General features: G+C 37.8%; 1 protein-coding gene across 8 annotated transcripts in view; it reads right to left on the bottom strand.

Annotated features, from left to right (window-relative positions):
• slc4a11 (solute carrier family 4 member 11) overlaps nt 1–22,015 on the bottom strand; it is a 69,448-nt gene that overhangs the window by 34,578 nt on the left and 12,855 nt on the right. For 4 of the 8 annotated variants that reach the window (XM_079855298.1, XM_079855301.1, XM_079855300.1 and 1 more), the window contains exons 2-4: nt 6,874–6,924; nt 5,145–5,267; nt 848–891 (exon numbers count right to left, since the gene is read on the bottom strand). In XM_079855298.1, coding sequence (XP_079711424.1) covers nt 848–891; nt 5,145–5,267; nt 6,874–6,924 — 218 coding nt within the window. Of the gene's footprint in view, nt 1–847; nt 892–5,144; nt 5,268–6,873; nt 6,925–12,133; nt 12,196–21,296; nt 21,443–22,015 lie in introns of those variants that run through there. The other 4 variants (XM_079855299.1, XM_079855303.1, XM_079855305.1 and 1 more) reach the window with 2 other exon arrangements.

The raw sequence follows: 22,015 nt of genomic DNA, 5'->3' as shown, positions 1-22,015 counted from the left end.
ATGCATTTAATAATATATGTTTGGCATGTGGATGTAATGAGCAGTGTTGGGGGTAACGCATTACAAGTAATGTGAGTTACGTAATCAGGTTACTTTTTCAAGCAATTAGTTAAGTAAATGCATTACTTTTAATTTTACAACAAAATATCTGAGGTGCTTCTTTTCAAATAAGTAATGAAAGATACTTTGTTTTCCAATTTATTGACTTAATAAATAAGTTTACCCATGCATTTACTCATTTCACATGTACAAATCAAATTCAGTATTTCTCAGTAAACAGTGAAATGCAAACTCAGAAAATGATGCAAACCTACAATAATTTATTGTTAAATTACACAAATATACTTTAATGTATTTAATCTCAATTTATTAAGCAATGTCTTTGCTGCTGACCTTTGATGATCCAATTTAACCATACTGATAAGCAAAAATGACTTCAGATAAACCTCACATTTGTGTTTAATTTTTTCTTTTTTATTGGTGAAATAAGAGTTGAACCTTCTTTTTCTATTTTTCTGCAATCCAGAATGGCAGCACAGCTGATATGTTTGCTTGAGCCGCACCCTCAACTGTACAGGCGTGAATTTGCATTTCCTTTGGCCTGAGGCTTATTCATTTCTTATTCTGGTGTGAAACACCCTTTATATTTACCATAAATAAAACTTTTTTGTTACAATCAAGCCCAGCCCAGATAAGAAACTAACGCAAAAGTAACATAACACATTACCTTCCACAAAAAGTAACTAAGTAATTAGCAGTTAGTTACTTTTTTAGGGAGTAACACAATATTGTAATGCATTACTTTTAAAAGAAACTTTCCCCAACAGTGGTAATGAAAAAGTCTCACCCTTCGAGACGTGTTAAGCAGCACACAGCCATGGACATCGGATTCTGTAGGAAAGAGAGAATGGGAAAGCCGAAGGGGAGAATGATGTGTGCCAGAACAACAACCATCATAAAGCAGCTTTTAAGAACAACTGGTTTCAGAGAAAACACTCTAATAGCATAAAAGTGTTTTTAAAAAAAACAGCAACAGTGAACATAAAATCCCTCTGCATCAGAGAGCCCCTATTGTGATCTCCTCAATATAACCCAGCATCACAAATATCTGCTATGAAATGAGTTCAGTTCCTGAATACAAAACAAAATATCACTCCCACAACACTGTTTATTAGTAACCACCAAATACATCACAGCATACTCCATGGATCAAGAGTATCATCCAAACTTTGAAGGGGCAGGATAAACTCGTGTAAACGCATGTGTTCCCGTGTCCCTGCCTGTCCTTTATTTGCTTAATTCATGTTTGGTATTGTACTCAGGTTTGCGGGTTCAGCTTGCAACCCTCATATGATGGCTGCATGCTAAGTCTTCCTCCATATAGAGATTATATAAAGCAGACAGCCTTTATCAAATAGAAATCCCTCAGTTCTGTGCGCGTGGACCTGCAAGAAGTCCTGCCTCTGGAAAGAGATATTCAGGGCAGGCAGGATTACCACGACCCACGGCTGACTCCTCCACTGCCTTAACTCCAAGATTAAACAGCCCCTCGGATGGGTTTGGGATTAAAAGGGGAAAATTGAGAATAAAAGCACCACTTTAAAAGGACAACTTTGGGTTTTAATAAGAGGTAAGTCTATGTGTTAAACTAATAAGGTTATATAACCTCTCTGAAAACCTTTTAATGGCTTACAGTCACTATGTGAAACAGGTTCTTTTATTCTCTCCTCTTCAATCCTTCTGTCCTTCTATCACTTTTCCAGTTGTCATCTGTATGTTCAGATGTTTATGAGTACACAATATACATTTTACAATTATGTGAGGTCATCTCATGTTGAACTGAAACGCACCGCAATATCTGAGCACCCAATTAAAGCTCAGTGAGTTGCTGGGTATAAAACTCAAAACCACTGTATTAACATGAGATAAAAGGCAGCATTAATTGAGCTCAAGCAAACCCTAATCCAAAGAGAATTCAGCAATTAGCCAGTTCTCAAAACCACATCCAATCAAAACAGCATCAATGATTTACCAGAGGCTGTTAATAGTCGGACATATGCTCACCCCTGTGGTCTTCTGAATCGAGGAGGCAAAGCCCCTCTCTGTTTTTCCTTTAGTCTAATATAAATTCATGTTTCATTGAAGTTTACATAGTTTCTTAGTTTGTGTGTGGAAAATTTGGAAATTTAACTTATATTAGGGACTACCAACGAGCAAAACAAACTCTGAAATTATGAGCTGAATTTTCAGCATCATTACTCCAGTCTTCAGTGTCGCATGATCCTTCAGAAATCATTCTAATATGCTGATTTGGTGCAAAAGAAACTTATTTTTTATCAATGTGGAAAAGAGTTTTGCTGCTTAATACTTTTGTGGAAACGTGATACATTCCCAGATTTTTTCAATGAACAGAACGTTCAAAAGAACAACCTTATTTTGAAACATAAATCTTTTGTAACATTATAAATGTCTATACTGACACTTGATCAATTTAATTCATTTTTGCTGAATAAAAGGAATGATTTCTCTTTAAAAAAAAATCTTACTGATCCCAAGACCCACTTTTTTTTTATAGCACGTTTACTGTATATTACTGTGTATACTATTAAAGTGCATTTTAACAAATCCTCAGTAAGCACAAATAATATGGAGAAGGTTGTGGGCATGGTGATGAATTTTTAATTTCACCAAGCTGTGTGGTCACTAAAAACTCACTTATAGATCATTGCTTGTTTCAAGTCATTTTGATCTGAATGCAACAGAAAGTGGATGAGCTGTTATTTTGGCATTATTTCATCCATTTCCACCCATTCAGGCAAAAACATTTTGTGAAAGAATAGTAGAGCTGCTAAGAAGGATGTATTTCACTGTTCTCCCATCACATTTACGGAATGCCATAAGACTTCAACAATGACGCAACAGACTCGAGGGTGGCCAAAGAGATGCCGTCTCCTAAAACTCTATTGATTGGTGTGGGACCTTGTTACTTTAGGAAAACCAGTGGTTTAGACATCATCTGAATTCATATTAGGGAATATTTGTTTTATTTTTGTGGTGTGTAATTAGTTCACCTCTGCCTCACCCCCAGCAATCAAGCAGCATTAAAAACCCAGCAGTTTGCTAAATAACGTGCCAGAGTGTTTGGTCCAGCCAATTGCTGAAATCAGGGGAATTAGAACTTAAAACGAAATGTTTGGAGGCCATGGTTTATAAATATTCAAACACACACACACATACATGCATCCTACACAGTTCAAGCTCTTAGCAGTGTCAGAGGAGTGGAATTTGGTTTTAATCTAGACAAGTGCTGACGGCTTGTGCTCTGAGGATGACAGAACATCAGACCGGATGAGACAACATGTGAACAAACCCCCTCTTCCTAATGTGAGCCCACCAAATGCACAGCAGGAGTCACTTACGCAGAAAAGAGAATTTAAAACAGAACTAACTGTATTTGAGTAAACAGAGAGAACATATCCTTGTCTGATTCTGGGTCACCTGTCTACTGATATCACTGAAACTGTGCTCACTTTCAACAGCAGCAGCGTGTTAGGGCAAATAGCAACCCTAACAATAGATTTGTTACATCATCCATAGGAAATTATAAAGTTTAAATGTTTTCTGTTTCCAAAACAGTAAATTAAGCAAAAAAAATTAATAGGGCTATATTGTAACATATTTTTCTACTTGAAGTCCAATTATAATGTTAGTTGAGCTTTCTTGCACCAAAAACAGTTCTAGTTTTACATGGCTATTTTCCAGCCTCTTTCTGGTGCTTATTAAACAGTATATTTTTGCTACTGCAACTATAAATCTTCTAATATGTAAATGATTTGTGATCAGCTTACTAGAGTTGTACACTTTCGTTGTTCATTAGGAAAGGTCAAGTTGAATAGGCAGTGATATTTAAACATGGGTAAAATGAAGTATATATACATTTTATGCTATATTTATATACATATATAAATGTCAACAATCAACCTTTGAGCATATGATTCATTGGTACTTAAGTACTTTAAAGTTTGTGCAAACACACCTTTTTCAGATGCGGCTCACATTCAATGTATGGGTTTAGAGGAGATTACAAGAGCTCTGTTCGGACAGGACTAGTTTTATCTGAGGATGTTAGCTAAATGTGCATTTCACAGACACATTTTGTGATTTCAATCCTTTCTGTGTGTTTTTTCTCTCACACACTGCTGTAAAAATGACCCGGCAAATTGGCTACTGTGGGTTTTTTTTTTTTTTTTTTTGGCTAATTCAGTCCACTGAGAATTGTAATCCCATGTCTTTGACTGTGGTATATTATTATTTCTCCTCATTTATTTTGACCTTTGTTAAATACTGTATATCAGGGGTGCCCAATCCTGTTCCAGGAGATCAATACCTTCATGCAAAGTTCAGCTCCAACCCTGATCAAACACAGCTGAATCAGCTAATTATGGTCTTCAGAAGCACTTGTGTTGGGTCAGGGTTTGATCTGAACTCTGCAGGTATAGGTAGATCTCCAGGAACAGGATTGGGCACCCCTGATGTAAATACATTTTTAGTTGTGCTGCCTGGTGAACCTTCATTATGGATTTAGACAAATTTATTGGCAACTTTCTGGATAAAATGTCAGTTGGTGGTTCCAGTACTGCTGGCATCCCATCTGATTTAAAATGAGAGTTAAATAAATAAACAGCAACATTTATATATACCAAAAAACAAAAACAAAAGAGAAAACAGAAAAAAACTTCACAAAGATACATAGAAATTATGATTTTTAAAAAAAATGTAAATTTTTCCTTGCAGACTTGAAATTATGTTTCTCAGGGTTTTTATAGCAATTATTTGAGTTGCATATGAGTAAATTAAAATGGATCTTTTTTTCCAATTGTCACCTTTGATTACATTTTCCTGCAGAGACTGAAGACAGAAAGAGAAGACTTATGTGGCTTTGAGTGACAAAAGGTGACCTGTCACCGTGTGTGGGTTTGGTGGTGGGGGGGGGGGGGTGCCTCGACATAATCACAGCACACCTGAGACTGTTGCCGTGGCGACAGCTGACCTGCTAACCTGAGCATCTCCAGAGCTAATCAACAGCTCTGGGTCTAACTGCCATCCCACCCTGAACTCGCTCACAAACACACAAATTCACTGACCTGTTCCTCCTTGGTGTGTCTGGTTGCCGTAGAGATGAATGTCATCTCCTGATGGGATGGGAGAGTCCTGGCCCTCCTCTCGCTCCTCACTCCCCTCCTCATGTTCTTCTCTCTCCCTCTGCTCTAAGAGGGAGACACACACACACACAACAGCCTCAATCTATATACACTTTTAAATATTTTTATACTCTCTCACACACACACAGCCTCAATCTATATGTATTTTTTAACACATATGTTTTTACACACACACACACACACACACACCAGCCTCTATATACAGATTGACATCACATATGTAATTGTAAAATACTGTCAAATGTATGCATGTTGAAAGTAAAACCTGAATTACTCTATAATTTACTGTGAAAAACTGTAAAAAAGACATCCCTTTCATTATATGACACATATCATTATATTTTATACTAATAATTGAGTTTTTTCTCATTTTTGACAAAATGATAAACTCTGATTCATCATGTGGATTTCTATTTTACATCCTATTATTATTATGGTAGTTATTGGTACAATTTAAGGTAAAAAGCAGAATAGCTTTAAGTAGCTTGGTATATTAACATTATATATCTTAATGAAATATACGGGTATAAGTTGTTAAACATACATAATTGAATATTGTCACTGTGTGTTTATGGTGAATTTCTTTACAGGATAACAGTGTAGCACAGCATACTGTATTCTATATTGTAATATATTATTCAATATGCTGTACTGTACATTTAATTCATTCGTTTATATCTGAATTGATATTTCAGCACCAATAAGACAGTTACAATGCAAAAACCATCAATAATCCATTAATTTATCTCTTTTTATCTGTTATATACAGTGTTCTTAGGGTTTAATACCCCACAGATGTGACAGTGTAGCCGGAGTGTGGCTGAAGCTTTGATTTATCCACACATGGCAGCTCGTTATTGTTCTCGGTTCTCTGGCTGAATGTGGCATGTGAGTGGCTATCGGTTCCATATCTTTCTCTTCATCTATTCATTTATTCACTAATCCTTCCCTCTATTATTCTCTATGTAAAGCTGAAGAGGAGAGGGGGCTGTTAATCCATGTGTGCTCATTGACTCTACCGCCTTGGACCTACGGTGAGCGGGCGAGAGGATATTCCTCTCCCCGACGACGGCGCTCCCCTTTTTTCCCTTTTCTCGCTTGCTCTTTCAAGCTCAAAGCACCATGGTTGATCATATTCATAAGTGTTTGATTCGCTGAGAGCCTATTCATGAACAAATTAACTCATTTATTGAAAATACCCCCCATACTTTGTTATAATTACATACGTATAAACAAGAGCCCCTTGAATTGAACTAAGAGAGAGAGATGACATAAATGGTGATTTCAGAAATGGTATAATGAGAAAATACTTGAGATATCTGAACATGCCACAAGCTTTACTTGCACTAACAAATTTTATGCATTTTATTTTACAGACAACATTATCCAGCCACAAGACGAGGGATTTTGCTTTAATGCAGCAGAACAGGATGTAGAAAACTTGTCTCTCTTGTGACGCTGATGAGAAATTCAGAAATGTTACAATTTGAATATTCCTGCAAGTCAGAAATGAGGGCATGCTTTAAAAATTGTAGGAAGGAGTTTCCTTCTGCCTGTGTTTTACTCCCGACTCTACCTTCACACCTCTCCTCCCGGCCATGTGCTGAACAAACAAACACACATGAACAAACTCCTACAAACATCTACTCACCCATCTCTTGATAGAAGTACCCATTCTTAGCCATCCCTGAGGAGGGAGCCTCTGAAAGAGAAATTAAAACCAAGATTAACAAAATAATAAATAAATAAAAACCTGAGTGTGTGTTAAAATAACACAATGTGAGAAAATGTTTCTTACAGTATATGAGAACAAAGAAGATAAAACAGGTTTTATCTGCCACCGATTCTTCAGTTCTGAGACAAAACAATCTACAAAAATAAAAGGTTATCTTTCCAGGAATTATTATGGATTAATCTGTTTAACATGTTCAGGTGCAGTCTCTGGCTTCTATTTTCCCGCAAAATGTGTTTTTTCCTCACCATTCACTCTATAAATGTCAATACTGACAGTTACAAAATAATGTGTGAAATAGTTATTATAAATATTGATCAATCTAGCATTCAGTTTAAAAAATAAAATCATTTAGACAACAGGATGGTTTCAAACTGATCTTCAGATCCATCTATTAAATTGTCACCACACCACAATAGTTTTTTGTTTTTGTTATTGCTATTACCAAGATCAGCTTAAACATAGGAAAATTATTAATTTCTTTACAATTTTGAGTTAACATATCTTGGCTGTGACCTGTAATAATATAAGCATAATTACCTATATTTATATAAAAAACATTTTTTAACTCACTATAAAACTTGCCTGTGTGGCTTTTTGAACTCATAGAAGGTTAAATATTGACATTTCAGGATGAAGACTTAGATTTTGCAAGATATTTAAAAAAGGTTTCATATTGGCCAGTGTTGACAAAAACTTTTAAAAGAGGAATATTTAAAAAAAAAAATTAGTCTACTCTAGTAGTCTAGTAGTCATGTTTCATTAAAACATGCAAATGTATACCTTTGTTGTTATTGGATTTAATATTTGATGTACTGTACATTAAATTTTGAGTTACGGTCATAGGACAATGATTTGTATTCATTTCATTCAAGTGATAATCTATGATTTATTTCAATGATGAAACACTGATAATCTCAAAACTAATGACAGGCAAATTTGTCCCATGTTTTGTCTTATGTCTCAAGAATCAGCATATGACACACTAGTTGTGCCCTTAAGATGGTCACTAAACAGGCACATATCTGCAAAACATAATTATAGTGATACACATATACACAAAAACTCATGTATTCACAGCAACATGCTCACACTTAGGCATAAACACATGCACATGGATCCAGCACACCTGTGGCCTACATTCATTTGCTGCAGTTTAAGGGGATATTTATGAGGTGAAGTCAGCCGTGACTGAGGTTTCTCTTTCCCCACTTTCTGACTCCCTTAATTGTCAGATACCTCCGTCTTTCCAGCCAAACACCCTCTCTAAAGAGAGTATGCATGTAGGGCTGGCATATACAGTACCTCAGCACTCATTTTGGAGCATGAAAAAAAAACACACACAAAAAACATCTTGCACATATCTCGTCCTGTCGTGCAGAGAATAGACTACATCAGGCATACTGACAGAGAGTTTGTCTTATATTTCTCTTTAGTGACTGACAGCACAAAAACACGAGTTACTGTGCTCATATATTCAGCAGGATGTAAAAAGGCAGAATGTGTCAGTGCAGGAAACAGGCTGTCTGAATATAAAGCTGAATATGAAACTCCTATCAGCTGGCCAGTCCAAAATAAGAGGCCTCTATACCTTACGACCCTCATTCTGTACCTTAAATGTGCACTTATTTAAAATCAATTTCACAATTTCAAATCATTTACATTTACATTTAGTCATTTAGCAGACGCTTTTGTCCAAAGTGACTTACAAATTAGGACTAGATTAAGCGAGTCATCGTGCAGAGGCAAAAAACAACGCAAGAAGTGCTCAAAATACGTAATACGAAGTTCAGGCATTGTTCAGAGTAGCATAAGCCCGATAAGCGAGGATTCAAAGGAAAAGGAAAGGTTTTTTTTTTTTTTTCCCTATAAGACATTTCCTAAAGACTGAAGATGTAACAAAGACATATCTAAGCTAACATTCTGATGCTCATTAAAATTGATTCCTCTTATCAATTCCTTTGTGTGCATTTTAATATGACTTAAAACCATTAAGACCCACGCGCTGTTTTCTGTGCAGCACACACATCCAAAACATGCACAAAGAAAGCCGCCTCTCTCATACTGTATAGTGTGCGATACTGAGTTATCTTTCGCGTCTTTTTGCACTTGAATGGACAAATACACACAAAAATCTCAAAATATCCTCCTAAACACAGTCGGTTACTGTATGTCTTAAATTAACATAAACAGTTGACAAAGAAAAATGCATGTGTAATGCCTAATATTCCTGCTGCCGTCTCTATAATAATGTTAATCAAAAACAAAAGACAAAGAGAAAGAGAAAATTAACTTGCTGTTCTTGACAGAATAACTTTAACTATATTTGTAATGTAAGTGCAGTGTTATTTTACATTTGATTACGGTTTCTATACCTGAATACCTGAAAATCCTAAAACACTGTTATTTCAATCGTATCTTTATTCAGTTGTATTTATTTGTGTGATTGCTAATTTGTCTATTTGTTCTTTTTTAATTACTTATTGTTTACTTGTCTTTAGTAATGGTTGAAATGTATATTAGGCTAGTTGTTTTTGCTATGGTATTTTTAAACCATAGGCAAAAGTTCCTTGTGTAAGTGTTCTTTAGCCTGTTGATATTGTTCATGGTATTCAGCTACAAGTAAATGTTTTGCAATAAGACTTAGAATAAATGTGAACAATATCCAAGGTTTTTTTTTTATCTTATTGGAATCAAAATTAGCAATCGATAAGAATCTGTATTTATAAGCAGAATCAGAATCGTAATCATTAAAATTCAAACGATACCCAACCCTACTTATGTCACTAACCTCAATCCTTTTATACAATGATTTATTGAAGGTTTTTCTGAAAGTAATTTGACGCCAACAAAAACAAGGTTGTGGGCAATAGAAGTGCAGTCTGATCAATATGACATACTGTCTCAAGGCAGTGTGATCTCATTAATATTGGTACAGCCACACACAAACAAAGCAGTAAATGAGTGAAATACATGTTAATGATACACTACAACATTACTTGCATTAAAATTGACAAATGGTTTTGGGGTGTAGTGTTATTGTAATGGGAACAAATGCCTATTTTATTTAACCTAAAGTAATCAAAGAATGAAAGGAGTTTAAAGGGATTTAAAGCAATAGAGAAAAATAGTAAAATTACTAGAATTTATTGCAAGTCATGCATTTTAACTATTTGCAAATAATAATAATAATAATGATGCAGCGTGGCGCTCCGATTTCTCGTTGAGCGGTCTGGGCTCTGCTCTGGTGCCCTGGGCACGTGCCCATTAGTCCCGTGAGTTAATCCGTCCCTGTTCTTGTCTCATCACATAAAATAACAAATAGTAATTAGGTAGTAGTAATAGAATGTAGGCTATTTTCAATTTAAAATGGACAAAAAAAGTTGAATACTTTGCATGATTGGATATTGACTGTTAAAATGGAAGCACCACGCTTGAAGTCCACCTTCTTTGATTTGATTGGGTATCTCAGTCATTTCGACATTGACAAGAGCAGACTGCAGAAGCAGATCATCCTAAAAATTTAACTTAACACAGACAGCAGAGTGTAATAGAGTACAATTTGACCTTTTCTGATTATGTGATTCTATAGGGGGTGTTATGACCTAAAATTAATTTAACAGAATTTTACATGCGTGAACAGGATCTGCCGGTAATGCTGGCTAGTCATTTTAGACTAATTCCATCATAACTGCTTTTTCGATGCTGATGTATGAATTTTTATTTGTAGCAATACAAATAAAAGATGTTTAAAAAGCATTGTAAATATAGTTTAACAATTAAATTTGTGATTTAACAGTTTTGAACAAGTGTGAAAGTGATTTGTGTCTCTCCAATTGTAGACTTTATCCTAAAAAAAACAAATATCATATCTAATTTTTACAACCTGGAGTTTTCAGGAGATTTCTACTGAAAACCTGTTTAAAGACATATTTTAGTATTTTCATCAGCTGAACAATCAAAACCCAGGGACAAACCTATCATTCAGAGTCTCATAGCAGTTTACATCAAATAAGACTTAGCGTCTACTCTGACTGATATCTATGATTACAGTAAAAGCCCCAAGGTCACCATATAAGGTCACCCTTGCATTCCACCTCATACATGATCTTTGCAGCCCACCAAGGTCTAATCAACAACATCCACTAGCATTTGCATAAATGACTTGAGCCAGCAAACCCATAATTCTTTAAATGTCCCCCCGTCGTAAAATAATTTAGGAAGCAGAGTGTAAGCTGGTGAGGCAGACGGAAAAACAACTCTCTCCCTCCCCTGCCATTCAAAGTCAGTGACGACACAGCAGCCGATTGGTATTCTGTGCATGTTCCCATCAAAACCGTCCCTAGAGACAAAACACCTTCAGCCCAGCCATGCCTACAGGCCCTCCGGAGGGGACGTAGTCACTGTGCTATTTACCCCCACTTTGACCTTTCACTGGGTACTTCGTCTCTGCTGCCTCCAGCTATGGGTAGTATGTGACCAACCTTTACCAACCTCTGGCTCAACGTCTGATCTGAAGATATTTCTCTAATGCCACGTTGCTGCATGCTTGTTTTCACCGATGCCGCTCACGGATCGCCTGTTGATATGCAAAGGAAGTGAGCAGGACTGATAGAGGAAGTGTAGCTGCAGCACTTTCAGCCTTAAATCACTCAGGGCCAGGGACGGGCATGACTTTAAGCATCACACTTCCTCTTTAGGGGTTACTGTAGGCCCGCTACACTGGCTCGAGCCAGAGCAGGCTAGGGATGTCCCAATCAAGTTTTTTGTGCCCCCGATCCAATAAGAGTAATTGAATATTGAATATCTGCTGATACCGAGTCCCAATCCGATACTTCCGATACAATACCGTATTTTAATAGAGCTAGGCGCACACTTCAAGTATATTAAAGTTATTAAAATCAATCCAATGTAAACAGGGATGTACAGAGTTTCTCAGGGGTATCTATCACTAAGCAGAAATTCCAACATACCCATTATTACAGTAATATATGAAGAGTTCGGTTGCAAAACAAACTCTTCATATATAGTGTAAAAAGAATGAGAGATAAGGAGGTACAAAGAGACTAAACAAAAGCTTTTTTTGGAATAAATCTTGATCAAATAAAAATCCTGCTCATCACATTAATGCAAGCAAACATGGACAATTGATAACTCAAATTCAAAAAACAGAAAATACCTGGTGCAGACTGAGTAGCGAACAAACTCCTAATATCTGATCATCATTACTGACACAGGAAGTGCTGTATTGGCAAACAGGAAGCAAGAGCTGGCAGAACAGGTCTTTATTGTGTGTGTGCGTGTGTTTGAATATTTGAATGTCAGTGTAGTTTTACTCTCAAGCACACGGATCATCATTGTTTGCATGTGCATTTAATACCATGACTAGATTCAGCTCAACTACAGAGATAAGCTGATGTGTGAGTCACAGACTGAGGCTTAGTAACCAGTGAGTCCTTTCCCTTTACACACACACAAACACACACAGGCAATTTCAGGCTCTCTGCGCCAGCGAGCAGTGAGAGGGGTGTCTCTTTAAAGCTTGGTGGTCTGGTTGTTAAGAAATACTCTTGTATGTGGTTAGTGTGCAACAAAACCACAAACAGCCTGTGCATCTATTCGGTTTCATACTCAAGATAAAGAGCATGAAAACATCAAATATGCATCAGTATCGCTCTCTCTGTCTCCTTTTCCTTCTCTCGTTGCTTTCATTTTTGTATATATATATTTTTTTTCAGACTAGACCAGACACGCTAGAAAAATACAGTCAGGATAGAACAACTCTCTCTGGCGAATAATGCAAATTTGTAGATAAAAGTACATGAAGATGAAACAACAGTGCAAGAGTGAGTGTGTTGTGCGCGGATGAGGTGGCTGTCTAGTTTGTCTGGTGTGAAAGCGGGAGTGTATAGTAGAGTTGTCCTCCACACACAAACACACACAGTTAAAAGAGCTCATCACAGAGGTGCTAGGTCACACAAGACACCCACTCGATCTCACTGCTTCCGTCAAGACAGCAACCTTAATGTGATATTCCTTTTTGTAATTGAACCTCATAATAAGTGCATCGGAGGTTATGCGGACGACGTGATGCATCCAGATCTTCAGGACTGATAACAGCAGTTCATGCAAAAATAAATCGACATTCACAATTCAAGTATACATTTTGTAAATGTTTGTAAACTTTCTTAAAGGGTTAGTTCATCAAAAATAAAAATGACTCATTTCAAACCAGTATGACTTACTTTCTTCCATGGAATTAAAAATAAATAGGGACAAAGGCTGTCAGGCACCAAAAGTCCTCTGTTCTCACATCTCATCATGCAGAACAAACGTGTCAGGACTCATCTTGACAAGCCATCTTTGGATGTATCATTGTGCACAGTGTTAACTGTAATTTTTAATTGGGTCACTTTATATTTGGTGTCTTTTATTACTCTATACTGATGTCAAAAAATGTACAGTAACACTTTTTACATGTACTTACTATTAACAGTAAATTATGCAAAGTTACAAGCAACTAACCTTAAACTAAACCCTAACACTAACTCTGTATTAAGTAAATGTTGTTAAAGTCCTCCTGTGGTAAAAATCAAGTTTTTAATGTTGGCATACGTCTATGTGGTGTTTTTAATATGCTTTAAGACAAACCATGTGCAAATTCATAAGTCAACACCATTGCGGAGTATTTTCTCTTTAAAACTGCAGTGATCTAAAGACGGTTTTAAAAAACACGGTTTGAAATTGCTGGCATTTCTGACGTCACAAACTACCTTGTAACCAATCACGTACTTGCCGGCGGGCTTTAGCATATCATTAACTATGATCGCTCTGAAGCAGGGGAGTCTCAAGAGAAGTTTTTCTGTTGATATGAAAAATCGGGTAGATTTAGCAATATAACGGGAGCATGATGTATATTACGATAAACTATATACCTTTCTCCACTCATGTTCTGAGTTGTTCAAAGCATTTCTAAGGATACTGAGGCAGGTCTGACTCTGAGATGGCGAACGGGAACATGGTTGTAACATTAGCAACACACTATTAGCTGTTTGATAACATAATCAAGCAAAAGGCTAATCATATTAATTACCGTTATGTGTCCGACGTTGTAAAGAGCGATATCATTGTGCAGCGTTTACCTCAGAAAGTTGTAGTGATGGGTCATTCAAGAACGATCCGTTCATTGTGTCTGTCACGTGACAAATGAACGAAAGACTGAGAAGGTAAAGTAATTATTTATGTTCCCTGTAAATAATCTTTGACTGCATTAAAATGATTTCTTAATTCAGAATATGATCAAGATTGCGTAAATGAATGTGTTCGGGGAATTTGCCTGTTAAAAGAATAACATTTAAAGCCACTTTAATGAACGAAATGACTCGAAAAAAGATTTGTTCATTTTGATGAACGAGATCGAACAAGAGAGTCAGTAAAATGATCCGAACTTGTGGTGTAGGCAAGGGTGTAGTACATTCAAGCTATTTTAAGGCATGAAGAAATTATTTTCACATCATTTTCTTTTTTTTTTTGTGATCAAAGATGAGTTTTAAGCAATACAATGATTGACTACAGGGGGACTTTAATTAATATTACTTATTTGTGTAATTATGCTCTAAAAAGGACACCTTAAAATAAAGTGTAATCTAATATACGTGTGTTCATCTTGTAATGCAAAACGCTATTACTATTGAGGTGGGATATGGTTAAGGTTAGGTACAGGGCAAGTGGTTAGTGGTATGGTTAAGTTTAACACCGTGTCCTAACTACACGCGCCGCGACACCGCAACACACGATAAAAGGTATCTTTTCCATGTTAATCAGAGTTTTTGTCCTAACCAGCCGCGACGGCAACACGCAACGATTATATTTTAGAAACGGTTTCTATTTTTCTGCGACGTTTCTGCTTTATTTTATGTTAAAAGCGTGTAATGTGACTTTGAATATCATTTAGTGCTCCCAGCTTTGTAGCTATATAAGCAACAATGGATAATAAAACAAATGGAGAGAAGGTTCAAACTGTGAACAAACAAGTGTATTCTTTGACAAAGATTGTTTTAGTAACTCAGCCTATGTATTTTTAATAATGTTTAAATGGTGTAATATTTGTGAATTTGATTGTGTACTTATCCATTTTCTTGCGAGTGCCGTCAAGATTCTCTGGTGCTGTGCACTTGCCGCCCACACGCTGTTCTGATTGGCTGTGGGTTTTGATTGATTTTGACGCATCTCGTAGTCGTGTCGCTTCTGGTGAGGACAGGCAAATTGCTTGTCGCTAGAATCTTATCGCATCGCGTCTGGTTAGGACACGGTGTAAGGGTGGGGTCAACAGTCTAATTATAAATGTAATAACTGCAGGGTTTTTTTTTTTTTTTTTATAATTACAATATAAAAACATGCATTTAGACAATAAATGCATTGTATCAAATTATTAATTTATATGTTAATACAGTACATACATAGTAGTTAAAGACACTTAAAATAAAGTGGGTCTGTTAATTATTTTTATTAGTAATAATTTTCTTGATGAAAATATCCTTTAAATGTAGTCAATATTTTGGCATGTCTAAACATGACAAAAACTAAAACTAATTTTAGTCACAAATAACAGCAAACAACATTTTAACTGATGAGAAAGTGCAAAATCAAACCAAACATGTAAGCATTCATCTGTCTGTTCATCTCAAAGCTATTGTATATTATAAAGATATTGTTGACTAGGAATGTATTGTAATAAGTCATATGGACTACTACAATGAAAATCTTGTGAATCTTTTATTTTATTTTTCATTTTCTGAGCTCAACAGCCCCTATACCCACACTATATTTTCAATGTATGAGAAGGATATTCTTCAAAACAGCTTTCATATTCCACAGAAGCAAGAAAACCAAGGGGTTTGGAACGACAAGAAGGTGAATAAATGATTACAGAATTATATTTGGGAGAGATATCCCTTTAACTTTTCATCAAGAGAAGAATTAATTTGTCAAGGAAATCTCACGGCGCATCTCGGCAGGTTTGCGTAATGTCAAAAAATAAATCTAGTAAATTGAGTTTGTGAGGCTGTTACATCCAGCCATATGGCACCACACTCAGGCAGACCAAAAACATTAATCCCTGCCCTGACAAATGGACAATGTGCATTAAAAAATTGAAGGTAAAAAACAGGGCACATGGCCTGTAATATATAAAAGCACATCAAACATGTGAATGCACCTTTTACATAAGCCATTTACAGCTGTGTCACAAGAGAATGTACAAATGCAGAAAACATGTGCTTTGGGTTTAGAGATGCTGTTTGGGAATTTAGTCGCTGTTATTTCACAGACCTTAGGTTTTTGAGCTCTTTTAATCCGGCTATACCTGTACAAGTAGGGCCATGCTTTGCCACAGATATGACTGTGGCAATATGTGACGGATAAGGTGTGATAGAAAGAAAGCCGTCTCTTGCAGGTTGTGATGGTATTTTGCTTGTCTAACAGGGTGTATTGATGGTCCTTCAGCATAGATACACCTCTACTACACAGACAGAGAAAAAGAGAGACACATGAGAAAGATTAAAGGTGCTCTCTGCCACTTTTTAATGTCACTTACAGCCCTATGAGAGAGCGAGCAGGAAAGACTTAATATGCCTGCAGGCTTTTTGGCACTCGACTCGAGTCTCCGACTGCTTAGAGAGGGAATTCCTTCTGAAGACCAATAATGACACACATACGTACACACATGCTGGTTCTTTTGAGAATAAGAAAAGAGTGTGATGAGGCGAGGAGAAGGAGAGAGACACAGAGTTGTGTCTGTGAGGCTGCTCGACAGAAAATTCCTTGAGAGAAAAAGCCAAACAGTTGACGATGCATTCTCGCCACAAATAAACCGTGGAAAGAGGCAAAGGAATATTGATACGCATGCTGTTGTGGGAGTATTGTTATAACTCAATGTTATAATTATTAAATGAGGAAAATGACTGTTTCTGCATGCAAATAAGCATGCTGTCTTCAACATATAAAAAGATTTTAGAAAGGCCAAGCTGAATTAGCAAGTGTGACGCGAGACACATTAATTCTCCTCTGCTGGGAGATGCATTTGACTTTAAAGTCTGGTTCAGTTCGTTCAGAGTTTATTCTGGTCAAGAACTGCCTACTTACTTGAGAAAAAGTCTGACCAACGTGAAATCGAACAATTATGTTTTGTTCTTACATGACTTTTAGGGGCACATTTATCAGAAATATTTGTGTTTTATATTATTCTTTCTCCTGAATCAATTCAATGGACTATTTTCACAGACTGTGATGACACATTTCCACAGTTATTAACAATCGTGAATTTAGAAATGTAGCTTTTTTTCATTATTTTAATGAAAAAACAAATGTAATGTACATTTATAACAACATACGTGCTTTATTATAAACTCAATTAACTAAAATCTGCTAATTCTGCTGCGTGACTGTCTCTAATAAAACAGCTCAGGAGACAGCAAATTTGACATCTTTCTCTCTTCTGAACAACGTAATCAATCTCTCAAGATTTTTTTTTTCCTCTTTAAAGTCATAGAAATGCTATTGTGGATTTTTTCTTTTGCTATTGGGGCAACTGGGAAAGCAGAAATTATATTTAGTAGTTTCCGTTCACCACTAGAAGTTTACCTGACTATGACAACTTCGACTTCTGAGAAGCCTGGAATGTGAAAAGGGTCCATAAATCGGCAAAAAACTTAAATAATTCTTGTAGGATGCAGCAACTGTGAACAGCAATTTTCAAGAATGTGTGTACACATTTTGTCCATTCAAGTGCTAAATATACAGAATATCCTTATTCAAATATTAAAAAATGGCAACCTGGAAAACAAATCCTTCCTCAACCTGGTACCTTTTTCCACATTATACCCCAGAAGATGTGTTGTGCCGGCCAATCAGATCAGTACTGGCAATTTCAGCCGGTTCTTCCTTTTAGTGAGTGCAAAATGCATCAGTGAACAGACTGTGGGCGGTCAGTTGGAATGCCATCTGAGGATCATCTGATTGTCACAGAGAAAATACCTTTCTGATAATAGATTTATTAAATCCCTGACACAGAGTAAGGTGTAACGCAGTTATAATGTTATTCACATGTTCGTTTGAAATAACCTTTCATGGCAATTTGCAGGGAAATTCGGAAGCTGCAGCCATTTGAGTCTGTGCTTTTAGATGAATTTCAGATGGTAGGGATGTTTCTGCAGCGCACAGCTTGGCTGATGCGTCCGTCTCACCTCATTCTCTCAGTGTGATAGGAGCAATCATCGGGTGACCCTGATAGTGATCTATGCATACTCTACACATCAAATGGTGTTATATAGTCGTATGTGAGCCAGCGTCTCCCTATCTGCTTCTCTTCATCTCACTCTCTATAAGCCGCAGGAGAAAATACGCAGAGCGGCGTGTGCAAACCACACCAAACAGTAACAGGAAAACCAGCATCTAGTGAACATTACGATGATGGCATTAGATCTCACTCTCTTTAGCCCATTTATTCCTGTAAAAAAATCCTCTTGAGCACAGCAAAGAGAAACGGAGATGGCGATTGAAAGAGAAAGGTAGACGTCAAGATCCAGTGACCGCAGCGCTAACATGCTTCAACATGACAGCCGTCTTTAATCACACAGCACCAAGGGAACACGCAGCTTAAATGTGTTTGCATGGACACTATTGTCCTGTACATCAAGGGAATACAGATTTTTCTTTCCTTTATATCTCGGCTGCTCTGGTATCGTGAGTGCTCTGCTGGGGGATTCCTGCTAATTGCTTGCACATTCCCTTCTTCCTCTATTAAAGCCAGGCCACCATTCCCCCTTACAATCTACAGTACCGCCGCCACTAGAGAAGAAGACCAAACCGGAGACAAAACATAAGTGAGAGAGAACAGAAAAAGGATACAGCTGTATCATAAGTGTCCTTATGAGGAATGTGAATTCTGAACTAAAACAGAAAGACTGTTTGACATTTGAAGGCCATGATGGTATCTAGTTTATGCCAAAGATGGTTTGTCATACAGCCTGACACGACGACTGACCGTGTGTGTTCTAGTGCATCAGAAAGGTGGCTGCGCATCTGTGTGTTTGTCTGCCATATGCATGTTGTGGCGTATCACAAAAGTGGCATGTGTGTGAGGTTTCTCCCTTGGCAAGCGGGCAGCTTCGCAATCAAAGGTCGGAATTCATCAACACTGGCATCCTCCGACATCTTGAAGCAATCTAAGGTTTACTCCAAGGGTGGGCGGGGGGCGCGTCTGTTTGCCTGAGCGTGGGTGTTTGTGTGTGCGTGGATGCGAGAGGGGGTTCCTGACATTTGCTAACAGAAAGTGAGGACAGCCCATTTGAAACTTTTCCTGTGAGCTATATTTAATCCATTACGGAGAGGCAGAGGCATGTCTATCTACGATCAGACTTTTAGCGGAAGAGATGCCCAATTAATTAGGCTCTTACAAACAATACACAGCACTTGGCAAAGTTCAACGTTGCGTGCATATTTAGGCCTCCAAAAATATCCACATTACGACCGTGTCTGTAAATCAGAAGAGGGTCAGGAAGACCAATCTCTCCATCATGTGAACGCCTGCGACGGCTGCTCCCTTTGCACTCACAGACACCGCTCTTTGTATGAGAGAGGATGCCCATATGGCTGATTTACAGTGTACCATAAACAGAGGAGATAAACAGAGGAATGTGTGATTCTAATTTCCTTTGCAGACTGTAATGTACAGTGGGTGGAAGACAAATGGGGAATAGAAAAGTCAGAGATTGCCTAACCGCATTACCAACCTCTCTGGGACCGGGTGAATAACTGTATAAGCACACGCACAGATAAATTCGAAGATGCAAAGCCACGCAAAGTTGATTGGCCCTCCAGAAAATGACATCTATTCATATCCCACCATCTGCAAGTGCAAATGGGACGTTCAATACCCAAGCATGGGGGAAATCGTAAATAAAGGAATCTGGGTACAAAATGTCCAGCTTTCATGTGTGTGTAATGAGAGGTGGGTGAGCAATCACGATGCTCGTTAGAGAGAAAGACAGTCGTAAAAAAACAGAGGACATCGTTTATTACATTATCCTCATTATTAATTTTATTTTCTCATCCATCCGTTCATCCACTTATCCAATCAAGCAACTTCATTCCTGTTGCAGTGAATGTTCACCTACATTAAATTATGAATCGCATATATTAGAAAGTTCTCAGATGGTCACAGTGTGGCGATGGCCCATGACCTGCTCCAATGACATTGAGAATGTGTGGAAAATATGGTATTGACAGAGTGCCACAACGATTATCCACAAGCTGAGACGGGCACAAAGTAAGTGTCAATTACAACAGCCTGATCAAATGCGCACTTGATGCTTTGTGTCACACACACACAGAGACACACACACGTAATCACACAAGGAGAGAAAATTGAGACATCAACTGATTTGAAGTTCAACCCTCAGGCGAAGGATGCAAATCACAGTCTCATTATGTATGTGTGTGTGTGTGTGTGTGTGTGTGTGTGTGTGTGTGTGTGTGTGTGTGTATTGGGGGGAAGACGAGCACAAGATTTAGTGTCTTCCCTCTTCTATTACCTACTGTGTTTACACGGAGGCTGTGAGCAAAGGGAAAGGACAGAAAGAGAGCGATGAAGGTGCACTTGTGCGGTATGACAGCGCATGTGTGTTGCATGCGGTATTAGACTGACTTCTCACAATGAGATTAATTGAACAGCAACATTGCATACAAATAAGACCTACTCTCCCAGAAGAATACCAACTACATGTACCCGCTCGTTTCCACGCGCACTCTTGTACCGCCTGATCAGGCATATAGGTTTTGTTCCTAGCGCTGCCCTAGGTACTTGATTTTGATCTGGGTTTTGCATTAGTCTCTTTTCCCATGTCTCCCTCTCCCTCATTTATATTTACGTGCGTCGCGTGTGCATCTGAAATTTCTGTGCGGGTATCTGAAAGTCGTGATATCATATTTCTTTTTTCCTGTTTACTCGACTAAGATTAACAGCGTAAAAACATTTACGACGCATTCCAGAAAACCAGTCCCGAAAAAGCCTGTCTGCATTCCAGCATAACGCACCCCAAAAAACAGCAGCAACAGCAGCAGTGGTGGCAGCGTGTGAGAAAAACAATCCACAGACCTGCAGGATTCAACAGAGAGAAAACTTACAACAACACACAAATACACATGCATCCTCTCCACTGCACATGTTTAGCACACACAGTCTCAAATTTCAGGGAACCCTCAGATCCTCAGTCGTGACGGCGCAGGAACATGTGCATATGTGTGTATGTGTGCATGTGTGTGATAGTGCATGTGGGTCTTACCGGATGGCACGAAATGAAGAACTTTGTTTGCTTCCATCATTCCCTTCTCAACCCATAATCATCCTGTAGTCCTGACACTAATGAGGGCAAGATCACCTCTGCTCCGGTCTCCTCTCTCTCCCCTCCTCTCTTCACTTCTACCTCTCCCTCTCTCTCTCTCTCTCTCTCTCTCTCTCTCTCCCTCCCTCTCTCTCTCTCTCTGTATCTATCTTTCTTTCTCTCTCTCTCTCATTCCTCAGACATATTTAGTGAGTCAGCCTTGCCCTGCCTCCGCTGAGCTGTGACTCTGGGTCCTAAAGCCTACATTTCCTGTGTTTCACTTTGCGTACTTGATGCTTGCAGTCATAAATCGTCACGACAAACTCTGTCTGGCATTTAGCATTACTTTTGTATGAGAGAGAAGTGAGTCTGTGCCATAGTCAACAAAATGTGTATTCGGATAAATGATGCATGATTTTGATACAGGTGGCGTGCCTGTAAGATTCCAAACTGACGTGTCTGTAATGCCCTTTGTTTCTTTTACAATAAGATACAATGTCATTCTAGAATCAAGCAAAATCATTGCATGCTAGAAATACAACCCTGTTGTGAGGTGTGGTGCTTTTGGATTGTTTGATGCTATTATTTTTGGTGTGGTGCTTCTGGATTATTTGATGCTGTTATTTTTGTTGAAGACATGTTGAAACAATAATGTTTCCGAGAGATTTACTGCAAAGATG

This window comes from Squalius cephalus (genome assembly GCF_949319135.1).
Source record: "Squalius cephalus genome assembly, chromosome: 21".
In the NCBI taxonomy this organism is placed as follows: domain Eukaryota; kingdom Metazoa; phylum Chordata; class Actinopteri; order Cypriniformes; family Leuciscidae; genus Squalius; species Squalius cephalus.
Note: the sequence above shows the minus strand (reverse complement) of the source record. Positions and strands in the feature narration are given on the sequence as shown.